The sequence below is a fragment of the Delphinus delphis genome, chromosome 19, assembly GCF_949987515.2.
Source record: "Delphinus delphis chromosome 19, mDelDel1.2, whole genome shotgun sequence".
NCBI lineage: Eukaryota > Metazoa > Chordata > Mammalia > Artiodactyla > Delphinidae > Delphinus > Delphinus delphis.
Genome location: NC_082701.1, coordinates 12,421,815 through 12,434,092, shown reverse-complemented (window position 1 = coordinate 12,434,092; position 12,278 = coordinate 12,421,815). Strand labels below are relative to the sequence as shown.

Here is a 12,278-nt window from a genome sequence, read left to right as displayed (position 1 = left end):
GAGTAGTCCCCAGGCCTCCGCACGGCTAGTCTCTTCAAGCCGCTGAGCCCGTCCCTCCTACCCCGGCTCCTCCGGCTGATCCCAAGCTCCTTCTCCTCCAGGGGATGTGACTCAGGGCCTCGTGGAAACACATCGAGATGTTTATTCATGAGAGTTTTCATTTCGGCGCACACCAAGACAGCCTCAGCACCAAGAAAACAAGCAACAGGAGGCCTCTGGCCAGGCTCATGTGGTTTAATGAGTTTTACTTATTGGATAAAAGTGTCAGTGTTGTGATGGAAAAAAACAACCGCAGCTCCAGTCCTCGTTTCAACCCTGTCACAGCCCAAAGGGGACTGTCCCAGTGGAAACCATGGCCACCCAGAGCCAATGTGGGGGTGGGGCCGTCTCAGGGCGAGGGGGGAGTAAGGCAGTGCAGCCTCACTCCTTGAACTTCCACTCCTGGCGGCACATGGGGCAGTGCTGCTGCACCTGCTGCGCATTGAGCCACTTGAGGATGCAGTGCATGTGGAAGCAGTGCGAGCACTGGCCCCACACCAGCGGGCAGTCGTCACCTGGCACCTTGCCTGCGGGTGGGATGAGAGGACTAGTGAGTCACAGAGCTCGGGACAAGCCAGGTGGGGGATGTGCACCCAGGGTGGCCTTGTGTCTTAGAGAGGACAGGTTTCAGGAGTGAAACCACAGATTCTGCCGTGCAGCTGCCCCAGGTAAACATCTGCAAAGCCCACCCAGGCTGCTCCTGCTTCCACTCTCCCCTCGCAAGGGGGAGCAGCTCAGGGAGCTCAGCGGCAGGAAGAGCTCTGGCCTCCCAGGGGCTGGGCCCATCTGCAGACACACCACAGCTCTGCCATCACCTGGCACCTGTGATGCCAAGAAGGTTACATCAGTGTGTCAAGGAGCCTGCAGAGGTGACCCGCCTCTGAGCGGTGAACTATTCCTCTTGATCAAGGTGAGGTGGGCTGGGGCCTTGGGACCTAGATGGCTCCTTCCTTAGGCAGCAGGGACCCAGTGCAGTACCAGGGAGTGGGCTGGTGGCAGCTGGGAGTGATACAGCACTACCTTCCATTTCCTCTCCATTTCTAGCCTAAAAGGATCCTACCTCCAAGGCCCAGGGCACCTGCTGCTGGCACTCCACCCCACACACCTGGAAATGCTACCTCTGTGGAGAGGGCCTGGCACAGAGAGGACATGCTACACTGCCTGTCATCAAGAGAAACTAGCCTCTCTCTGATTTTCAAGAATCTAGAAAACCCCATCACGCAGCTGGTGCCAGTAGAGCACAATGGCCGCCCCCAGCCATCAGGCAGCTGGTGCCAGCAGAGCACAGTGGCCTCCCCCAGCCTCGAGTCAGGTCCCCATGGGCATTAAGGAGCTGCAGCTTGCTTTCTCCACCCTCTCTTAGGGGTGTCATTCCCCCAATCATTGCCCTGGGGGCCCTTCACGCCTATCAAACACGAGCTGTATCCAGATGTCACTAGCACATAAACACGGTGGACCAGCCGGACAAGCCAGGGTGAACAGGGTACATCCTGTCCACGAAGTGGTTCCTAAGTGCAGGGCTGAACCCCTGTGACCACAGGGCTGGGCTGGTCACCTGTGGTCCTGGTCCTCACTCTTGACACCAAACACAGGGACAGTTGACTGTACGATGCGTTAAAGAGATAACACCATGGCTGAGCCACATGACAATGCTCTCATGTAGCACCTACAAAACCTCATGTAGCACCTGCTCCGAGCTGCACAAGGGGCTGGGAACCTGGCCTGTGCTCTCATCCAACCTCACGGTGCTCCCGCAGCCTCCGTCACCCGACCTGACAGACAGGAGGCCAGGGCCACACGACTCACGAAGGCAGATGCCACTGCCTGAAGGGACCAGGAGGCTGGTATGGGTGCCAGGTCTTAAATATCCTTCAATGTCTGCTGAAAACACTCAGCTCCTTCCCAATTCGCAAGCAGCCCCTGCCCCACAGTGGTACCTAAACCCCACGGAGCCAGAAGGGATGGGCACTTCCATCTTTCTACTCTTTGGTTTGGGGCAGTGTTCCTCAATCTTTCAAAAAAATCCTTTCAATAACGAAACGCCACACCCTTTCTGAAACTTTTATGACAAAACAAACAGAAAATAATTTACTTGGCCAATACAAAACGATCTAACTCACTCTGCTTCCCAGGCCAGGGGGGGTGGGGTGAGTAGGACTCTGTGCCAGGAACCCACAGAGTGTGACACCTGATTTATATTGGTTCCCACCCACCCAGGGTCTTTCCAACCTCAGCAGAACTATGCTTGGAATCACCCCTAACACATTAGTCCCTACAAACAGAGTCTGGAAGAGGGTGAGCAGGGGCCAGCCAGCCTGTTGGTGGGGGTACCCAGCCATCCTGTCCGTTTGAGGGAGGGCTCCTGGAGGCAGCCCGCCGGGGCATCTGACAGCACAAGTGCAAGCCGACAGTGACTCATGCCAGCGCCGGTGGAATCTTCTTAACAAGACTTTCACTCCCAAAGCCCAGGGACGAGGAGCAGATTTATGACAGCCTGAGTCACTCTGGATTCTCCATAGGAGTTCCATTTCAGCAGAGAGAAACCCAGTGTCACTTGATCTGTATAGAAAGCGCCCTGGCCTAGCCAAACACTTTGCTCATTACAACTGGCTCACTCTAACCTCATAACTAGCAGGTCCAAAGTTCAGACTCTAAACCCCCTCTTCCTAGCAGCCAGCACACGTGAGCAAGCACCGCACACTGGGATGCGGCCCCTGGTGCCATCTCAGACACAAAGGCTCACTGGCCCACATTAGGCCGAGGGAATGGCCACATAAATGCTTCCGAGGACTTTTCTGTTCAGAGGTCACAATCTGCTGCTGAGGAAGTTGCAAGTACCTACCCACAGCCTGTGCTGTACCCTTAGGAAGGGTGGTTTTAAATGGATTAAACCAAGCCAGACCTTGTGCTTCTACTTTCCTTCCCTGTTATGTAAAACCTCATCAAGTAGAGCCAATCACTGACTTCCCAAGATTATATCCCACCTGTTTGATTAAATCAGGATAGATTAGCCCCTGAGTGATGACATTTCCTCTCAGGAGATGTAAAGATTAAGACTAAGATAAAATGATATTTGCACTACAATTCAATAATTTCAATTTCATGGTAAGAAACAAAAACCTATGATTATTCCAATGCTCACAGCCCCACAGTGACAGGCCTGGTCACTGACTTCTCATCAGTCCCCAAGTCCCACTTCTCTCTTGGGACCACCCTTGTCCCCTAGGCAAAGCCTCAGATCCTTTCAGTTGGGTCTGACTAAAAACTAAATTCACTGGTGCAAAAATCTGCTTCTGACCCAAATATATAACCAAACACTTTCATTTCACAGAATACAGTGGGGACAAAGGAACAAGGCAAAAGACACCACCAAGAAGAAATCTGATAAAACCTGAGCGCAGGCATTCTGCAAGACAACACTTTCTGAAATAATTAGATGTCTTTTTTAAAAAGGGACAGAGAACTCGAAACAGAACTGCTCTAGATTAAGTAGCGAAGGAACAAAGTGATCACACCTTGGGTCCTGGCTCACCCCACCCAATAATAAAAAGACATTTGGGGGGCTTCCCCGGTGGTGCAGTGGTTGAGAGTCCGCCTGCGGATGCAGGGGACATGGGTTCGTGCCCCGGTCCGGGAGGATCCCACATGCCGCGGAGCGGCTGGGCCCGTGAGCCATGGCCGCTGAGCCTGTGCTCCTCAACGGGAGAGGCCACAACAGTGAGAGGCCCGCGTACCGCAAAAAAAAGACATTTGGAAACAACTAAAGAAATCTGAATAAGGACTAGGAATGAGGGGCAACAGTAAAGAACTATCGTCATGTTATCTGATGTGACAACAGTGGTGGGTAAAAGTCAGCACTACATTTAGAGACGCAGCTGAAGTGAGTGGGGTGAGGCTTCATATCTAGCATTAACTTTAAAACATCTGGGCAAAAACAAATATAGACACGTTACTCACTGCTCTATGTGCTGCATGGGGGATGACCTTATAACATTACGTTTTTGTGTTCGCTTGAGAATTTTCAAATAAAAGGTTTTAACACAACTTTTTGTTCCACGTGTCTCATAGCGACTTCCATCAGGATAGGAAGCTGTGCTCTTTTTCTTACAAAACTTTTGACGGGGTCTTTGTACAAATATGGGCCCAAATAGCCTGGCTTTTCTCTATTAACTTTTCCTGGGGAAAGGAAACCAAACCCTAGGGACGCTGCGCAGGTATTTCTAGGGACACGTCAAGGCCGAAGGGTAGGCAAAGCTCGAGAGAGAGCGGGCAGGGTGCACTCACAGTCCGGGCAACAGCCATTGAAGGCCATCCGGCAGATGCCGCAGTTCTCGTCGTTGGCCACCCAGAGCCAAGTGGCCACACCGTTCCAGCACTTGATCTTCACCTTCATGGCGCGGGAAGCCTGCGGGGAGGAAAGAGACCACGAGGCTCCGTTGAGTATGCGGAGCTACAGCACTTGTGAGCCAAAGAAGGAGTGCCGCCCCGAGCCAGAGGGTCAGCGCAAGCAGGAGTCGCCGCCGAAGGGCAGCACAAGCTGTCTACAAGGGGGCTGGGGCTGGGACCGACTCCTCGGGAAACCAGGACGCTCAAGGCGTCTGGCAACACCGCACTTCTGCGCGGGCGTCCAGAGAAAGGCGCGTCGGATTCCGTTAACAATTGCAAAAACGTGCTCTGCGCAACTTCTGAAAGGGACATGACTGACGGGGTGAGAGATGGAGACCCACGCCCGCTCCCTACGAGGTCACGCCGTAACAACCCCGGGCCAGGTCGCGCAAGCCGCACCCGCTCCCCGCCGCGGGACTGGGGTGCGGGGTCTGAGTGCGGTGGGGGAGGGGCAAGGGAGGGTCGGCACGCCCGGCCCCGCCCCAACGGCCTCACCCCCGCCGACCTAATCGCGCGCCGCCCCACCCGCTTTCAGTTGGCAGCGCCGGCGCCGCGCGGGAAGGTATGTAAACGACTGCGGCCGCGGCCCGGCAATTCTCAGCGGCGCCTGCCGAGCCCCTTGGCCCAGCGCGCACGCGCCGCCTCGCTCCTTGCCGACGCCACCGACCCACAGCCAATCCACGGCCGCTCCGAGGACGCGGCACCGGAAAACCCCGGGCGGCGCAGGAAGTGACGTGCCGACGTGCTGACGCGCGGGCTCGAGCCGAGGCCGATTCCGCGCCCGCCATGGCCGACAAAATGGATATGTCTCTGGACGACATCATTAAACTGAACCGGAGCCAGCGAGGCGGCCGCGGCGGGGGCAGGGGCCGCGGCCGGGCCGGCTCCCAGGGCGGCCGCGGAGGCGGGGCGCAGGCCGCAGCGCGAGTGAACCGAGGCGGCGGACCCATTCGGAACCGGCCGGCCATCGCCCGCGGCGCGGCGGGCGGCGGCGGCAGAAACCGGCCGGCGCCCTACAGCAGGGTGAGTGCGGAGGCCGGGTGGCGGGCCGCGGCAGGGGAACGGGCCGGCGGCGCGGCGCCGGGGCGGGCAGCCAGCCGGCCAACCGGGCTGGAGGGCGAGGGCGCCGGCCGGCCGAGCGGACGGGGAGGTCGCGCGCCGGCCGGGCTCCAAGGCGGAGACCCCGGCGGCCTTTGTCTTGGTTGGGCGCCCGGCCTCATGGCGCCGGGGGCCGAAGGGCCGTTGGCGCGACCGCCCGGGAGATGGGAAGTTAGGTGGAGGGAAGTGAAAAGTTGCGGGACGTGTGGCCCCGACGGTCGGCTGCGGCCTGGAGTGGGCGGGAAGCGGGGGCTGCGGGTCCCTCTACGCGCCTTCCTCCCTGCCGTGATGGGGGAGGGTCTTGCTATGGCCGTGAGGTCGAGGGCTAGCCCTGGAGTGAGACTCACGGGTCTCTTTCTGTTCTTATCTTTACTTTTTATTTAGCCGAAACAACTTCCTGACAAATGGCAACATGACCTTTTCGATAGCGGTTTTGGGGGTGGTGCCGGCGTGGAGACCGGTGGGAAACTGCTGGTGTCAAATCTGGATTTTGGAGTGTCTGACGCTGATATTCAGGTAAGGGACTGGAGCTTCTCGGTGGGCAGGTTACCCCGCACGGAATTGATTGTGGTGTTTGGGACGTAGCCCTGAATCCCCACCCACCTTAGGACAGTGAGCCCTCCCAGGCACCCAAGGGCTAGCCACTGTGCCCTGTAAGGGGCTCCAGGAATGCAAAGGAGAGGTCAAGCTAGAGTTGAAAGTCTGAGCAGTGGGTCAGTTTGTGCTGGAAGACAGGCCCCCAGCTTAGTCTGAGGAGCCGCTGCTCTTCGTTACTAAGACGTGTTCGTTCTGTGGATGAAGGCCCTTCGCCTAAGCTTTTCTAACAGAAGCTTGGTTGAATGTGTGTCGTTTCTGTGTTATTGAAAAAACTAGGCTATTTGCCTTCTTTACTTTGTGCCTGTTTTAACGGTTTGTTGGGAGGAGAAAGCCTTTCATTTGTAGAACTGACAAAGCACAGAAGCAGGATGGTGCCAGCATCACTTTGGCTCCATTTGCCTTAAGGCCTATGTCTTATATGGAATTTTGTTCCCTGTTTTATTCTCACTTATTTTCACTTCCTGGGTTTTGTTAGTGGCATGATTCTCTAACTCATCTTTGGTTGAAGCCTCCTTTTCTTCTTTCTTTTCTTTTTTTTTTCTTTCTTTTTTTCCTTTGATTGAACCCCAAAGGCATTTAAATTTGCTTTCTATAATGATATCTTGGGGGTCAGTCCAGGAGATGGCTGGGTCAGGGTACTGGGCCTTCCTGGGTTCAATTTCCCAGAGCCCAGCCACTTTACTTTACCGTGGGAGGACAGAGCAAGGCCGGTGAGCACTCACAGTGTCTCAACACTTTTTTTAAGGTGGTTTCTGGCATCCACTGGAAACCGCTTTTGGTGAACTCCACTTCCCGCTGTGTGCCTGCGGCCGGAGTAGCCCCACACTCTGGGTTCCCTCTCCAACTCCCAGCCTGCCTGAGGTCAGGGCAGTTTCCATGGCAGCGCTTGACTTCAGGCTTTGCGGCAGGCTTGAGTAGGAGGAGAGGGAAAGGTGAGCCAGAATCTGCCCTGGGGGAGGGGCTGGGTCAGGGCTCCCAGTCAGCGGGCCCTTGGAGCTGGTCCACAAGTGGATAGAGCCCCTTGCTCTGTGATCTTGACCTTTGCTGCTTCTTGGCACAGTCCTTGGGTGTGTTGTAAATTTTCCTTTGTTGAAGAAGATAGCGACTTAATCTTGTGCCCTTCACTGGTGGGCTTTGTGATCCTTTACCTGCATCGTGGTGCAGATGTCAGGTCCCCAAGTGGGCAGGAGCCCTCGGGCCCAGCTGCTCTTGGAAATTGTTGTCCCACCTGTCCCATCCCATACCCCAGACCCTACTACCACTGCCCTGCCCCCAACATGTATGTCTGCCTCCCAGGGAAATACCCCAAAGCAGTTCATACTTCCAGGGAGTGTCCCTGGGGCGCCAGAAGAAAAACTGCTTTGCTGACAACTGCTCTTTCTGACTCTCAGGAACTCTTTGCTGAATTCGGAACTCTGAAGAAGGCGGCTGTGCACTACGACCGATCCGGCCGCAGTTTAGGAACAGCTGATGTGCACTTTGAGCGGAAGGCAGATGCACTAAAAGCTATGAAACAGTACAACGGTGTCCCTTTGGATGGTGCGTTTGGGATTGGCCCAGAAAGGCTACAACACTGTAGGCAGTTTGTGGAGCCTGGGGCTGGCCCCAGCCCTGCAGGAGTAGGACCCCCTCTACCTGAGGACACTTTGCATTCGCCCCTTTGTCTCTCTCTTCCATTCTGCCACTTCTCATGCTGCCCCGTACATCTGGACCAACCTCTTGTGAACCCCCATCCAGCAAGCTACATTCCTCCCCTCCTTCAGCTCCTTCCGGAAGATTCACTTCTGTGAAGGCTTCTCAGAACCACCATAGTACACCTCTGAGTACCGGGCTGTAGTCGTAAAGACAAAGGTACTTTTCCGCTTGTGAGCACCCCGGACACCTGACAGACACCCACCTACACTGGGTGAGAAGGAGCAAGGAGGCGCTGGTGGGGCTGTCGTTGGCAACATTTCATTCTCCCACCAGCATCTCCAGGCTGTTGCTCTTGTTGGGAGCATTGAGATGCACAGCGCCCCTTTCTAGTGCTTGCATGGAGGCCAGGGTGTGTGCCGCCAGCAGGCCTCAGAGCCCTCTAACAGGAGCTGGTCCTCTTGTGTTCTTTGCCGCAGGCCGCCCCATGAACATTCAGCTCGTCACCTCACAGATTGACACACAGCGGAGACCTGCACAGAGGTGAGTTTGGGGCCTCTGGGCGGGGCTGGCCTGTGGGTGTCCACTTACCCCGCAGACCTTTCCAGGCATGTGAGCAAGTTCCCTTTTTTTGGTAGCATAAACAGAGGCGGGATGACTAGAAACCGTGGTTCGGGAGGTTTTGGTGGTGGCGGTGGCACCCGGAGAGGCACCCGTGGAGGCAGCCGGGGCAGAGGCAGAGGAACCGGCAGGAGTTCAAAGCAGCAGCTTTCTGCAGAGGAATTGGACGCCCAGCTGGATGCTTATAATGCAAGAGTAAGTCCCAGAGGAAGACTGGGTGGGGGCCGGTCAAAGACCAACTGGAGGAGGACCTCATTTTGAGCGAGAACCTCTCTTTCTCTGTTTCAGATGGACACCAGTTAAACAGACTGGCAAATCCGTGCATGGACCAGGACCCGGAAGTCTCGTCCGTGCTCCCTGGTGGGAGGGGTGACAGACTGGGGCTGTGTGGCCAATGATGGATTTGTTTCCTTTATGTTCTAAAATAGGATTTAAAATTCATGTAAAGGTTTCTTTTTTTTTTTTTCTTTTTTTTTTTTTTTTTTAATTCTCAAACAGACCTGTTTTGTACTGAGTTATTTTTGGGATAAATTTTACTGGTTGTTGTGGAGAAGGTGGTGTTTTCACCTTTGCCATAATAAAATAGAAATGTGTGTAGAGCTGGAACTGTTTAATTCATCTCACTCTTGGAGTCCTCACCTGGGCCAGAACTCTGGTGTGGTCTGGCGGGCAGGGGGGACACAGGATCTGAGGGGGAAATCGGGCAGGCCTGCCAGGCACGTGGCACTTGGCCTGCAGATTGGAGTTAGTCCTGCAGGAGGATGGTGGCTGCCCCTCTCCCATCTCTGTTCCCGCAGATCCGAACTCCTTTCTCTCCACCCCCAACCCCGGTAGGTGGGAGGATGTGGAGCAGTGGTCCTCAGCCTGCAGCTGCCTGTGCACTGCCTGCACAGCCAGGTGAGGGGCGGGGTGGGGTGGGGCGGGGTGCCCTGTGTTTCTGCCAGATTTCATATGGCTTCTGGGTTGAACTGTTCCTTTCCTTCTGATGCTCTGGTTCTCAGAAATGTGATTTAGCAGTTCTGACTTTGCAACATAATCCCCTCATGTTTTTCGTCTTTTGTGTCATCAAGGAAGGAGCACTGTGTTAGGGTGTTTTCTTAGTTGCGTACTTGGTGATGTAGCTAGTGGGAGCTGCGGAAGAATATAACTCGATCTGCAGAGAACTGGAGGGGCTGGCAGACACGGGTGCCCATCTGGACCACTCCTGGGACAGACTAGAGCTGGACAGTGACGTCACACGCTTGAACGCCGGTGACCTGCCGTGCAGTTTCTGTGGTTCAGGAGGGGCCGAGATCCCTGTGGAATGCAGGGCACGGACGCCCCTTTGTGCCCTCTCTCCTGAGGGCATGCCTGTGAGCTACTCACAGGGTCCTGGTTCTGTGGCTCACAGGTACATTCCGGGGTGGGAGGGGGAACCTTTATCACCTGATGCTGGGTTGGTTAGAACATGGTGATAGCTTTTTGAGAATAGAGACTGTGGGGAGGGGTGGGTGGGGGCCTGCAGAATGGAGCTCAGCGTCACCCCAGCCTTATGGCAGCCATTGGTTCTTCCGGAGGCAGCTGCCATGGTCTGCAGCTCAGGAGGCTTTCAGGCTTCCATGTTTGGGATGGGGCTGGAGTGAATCACGAGGAAGGGGTGTGATTAAGGGGTGGCCTTTTAACTGTCAGTTACCGAGCTATCACTGCAGATCCAGCGGCTGCCACTTGAGCTGCCTGAGCCATGTTAGGCGCTTAATGGAAAGATGGGTGAGGTGACTCATCCCTGCCCTCAGAGGAGCCCAGTCTAACAGGAAGGGATCGTCCAGGGCCTGGCTTTAGGTGCCATGGTCATGAGGGGTGGGTGTGGTAGAGGTTGGACCATCTGGGCAGAGCTGGGCAGCATCCCTGAGGAGGTGGCCTTGGGCTAAGCAGGCACGTTCCAGGCAAGGAGACTGCTTTCTGGATGTTGGGAGAGGCGGTAGGACATCTTGCTCTGCTCCGCCTGGAAGCTGAAGAGCACCTGATTGAGGGGTGCGCTGGGCCCAGGTCAGAGGCTGTAAATGGTGGGACTAGTGGCCCCTGGGATGGGGAGCCGTGGGCTGTTGGCTCAGGTGTTTGGAGCTAGTGATGGCCAGGATTTGGGGGCTTGTGGGGCATCGTGAGGAGTGGCCAAGGGGTGCTGCATGGGAGGAGGATGTCTTTAGTGAAGAGAAAGTTTCAGGAAGAAAGCAGGCCATGGACAGGGGCCGTGCTCAGTGGTGGGTCCAGGTGGGCAGAAACACCGGATGTGGGTAGGCGTCCAGATGTGGACCCAGACGAGGGTTGCTTTGAGCTGGATGTCTCTGACCTGGAAGTTGGCTTGGGGACACTAGCTGGAGGCGACAGGAGTAGGCAGGGGGTGACGTCATGGTTGCTGGAGGCTGTGGTGGGGAGGCGACCGAGTCAAAAAGCCTGTGTTTTGGCAGGGAGCTGAGAGAAGCCTTCTCATGATTTTAATCCTCAGTCTTCTTATTTGTGAAATGGGAAACCCCACATTACTTCAAGGGCTGGAGGACCATGTGCTTTGCTGTTCACGTAGGGATACTCTTGGAAAGAAGGGACTGGTGAGTGTGCAGCGGCAGCTTCTGTGCTCCAAGGCGACTCAGGCTTCTGGTCACCTGAGGGCAGTGCTGGGTGTCCCTGTGATAGTCAGCACTTCCCCCAAAATACTGGTCGAATGAGTGAAAGGATGAAATAGACTTGGTGCTCTTGCACGTTTTCTCCTTCATGTTCTTTGCTCAGACGCTGGATTGCAGTCTCGCAGAACGGGTGGATGGGGCTGCCCCTCTTGCTGGGTCAGGCCCCCACTGGGATGTGCCCCAGCCCACCTCCCACCATGTGGTATGAGTGGAAAGCTCAGTGATTGGTCCAGGAGTGGCAACACGCCTCGCCTGGCTGGTCAGTTAGTCTTTAGGATTTTCAAAGGTGTTGAGAAGAAAGCCAGCGCCAGGTAGGGTGGCACACCCACAGGGACTGGGGCTTCTGGGCTCTGATGGGATGCTCAGGTGGAGAGGAGCCACTCAGCTCCTGGGTGTGTTCCTGACATTTGCTTGGTTGAGCAAAGATACACGTGGTTTACAGAGCAACGTGGATAAGGAGGAACAGCCCTGTTCCTTGGCAGGTGATGGGAAACCCAGCAGGAGCCAAGATGCCAGAGTCGTTGAACAGTTGTCACACTTAGACATGGTTTGAAATACCAGAAGAGGAACGTTGCTGTGTCTGTGCTCAGCAACAGTTCTCTAAACAAGGGTTTTGTTTTTGCATGCAGGGAGCTGAGGCTCTAATACAGAAAACAAAAGTGAGAAATTACAGTACAGTCTAACAACTACAATAGAAATAAGTGAAGGAGAACATAGAGCATTTGTGTTCTGCTGGAACGTACATTCCAATGGGGGAAAGGTGGGAAAAGTGAAATACAGGATGTCAGGTGGTGACAAGGCTGTGTAGGAAAACAAAGCAGAGGATGGTAAGGAGTGGGGAGAGGCCTTTGCTGATGAGGTGGAGGTGTGAGCACCTGGATATTTGGAGGGGAGCCTTGCTGGCAGAGAGAAGAGCAAGTGCAAAGTTCCTGGGGTGAGAACGCCAGGACAAGCCAGAGCCTAAGCGTGGCTGGGTGGAGGGGGCAGAGGTTGTGGGGCCTCACTACTGGCTTCTGTGCTGGGCTTTGAAGGAAGTAGCCCTGTGGGGGCATCTACCAGAGGTGCAGCTTGGCTTGAGGAGGGGCCGCCAGGGCCTAGCATTTGGAGACTGACGTGGGTGACATCCACAGACAACGACTGAAAAAGCAGAGAGGATGGAGTAGGCTTTTGTGTTTTTGTTTCAATGTGTATGGAATGTGAAGTACTCTTAAAAGCACTAGTTTTTTAACTGAAAAAAAAAAACACATT

The 12,278-nt window shown here is 55.2% G+C and overlaps 2 protein-coding genes across 4 annotated transcripts; one reads left to right on the top strand and one right to left on the bottom strand.

The window, feature by feature from the left end:
- Positions 1 to 228: 228 nt before the first annotated feature.
- ANAPC11 (anaphase promoting complex subunit 11) lies at positions 229 to 5,083 on the bottom strand. 3 transcript variants are annotated; one of them, XM_059996293.1, is made up of 3 exons: positions 4,951 to 5,083; positions 4,324 to 4,444; positions 229 to 566 (listed from the first exon to the last, which is right to left on the bottom strand). In XM_059996293.1, exons 2-3 carry the CDS (start codon positions 4,430 to 4,432, stop codon positions 421 to 423), a joined length of 255 nt encoding a protein of 84 aa, XP_059852276.1. In that variant the 5' UTR covers positions 4,433 to 4,444; positions 4,951 to 5,083; the 3' UTR covers positions 229 to 420. The 3 variants fall into 3 exon arrangements, with proteins under 3 accessions (XP_059852276.1, XP_059852275.1, XP_059852277.1); XM_059996292.1 differs by having other exon boundaries at positions 4,931 to 5,067; XM_059996294.1 differs by having other exon boundaries at positions 4,921 to 5,055.
- Positions 5,063 to 8,972, top strand: ALYREF (Aly/REF export factor). Its single transcript, XM_059996291.1, has 6 exons — positions 5,063 to 5,448; positions 5,908 to 6,039; positions 7,512 to 7,659; positions 8,232 to 8,295; positions 8,391 to 8,568; positions 8,662 to 8,972. Exons 1-6 carry the CDS (start codon positions 5,212 to 5,214, stop codon positions 8,674 to 8,676), a joined length of 774 nt encoding a protein of 257 aa, XP_059852274.1. The 5' UTR covers positions 5,063 to 5,211; the 3' UTR covers positions 8,677 to 8,972.
- Positions 8,973 to 12,278: the final 3,306 nt, after the last annotated feature.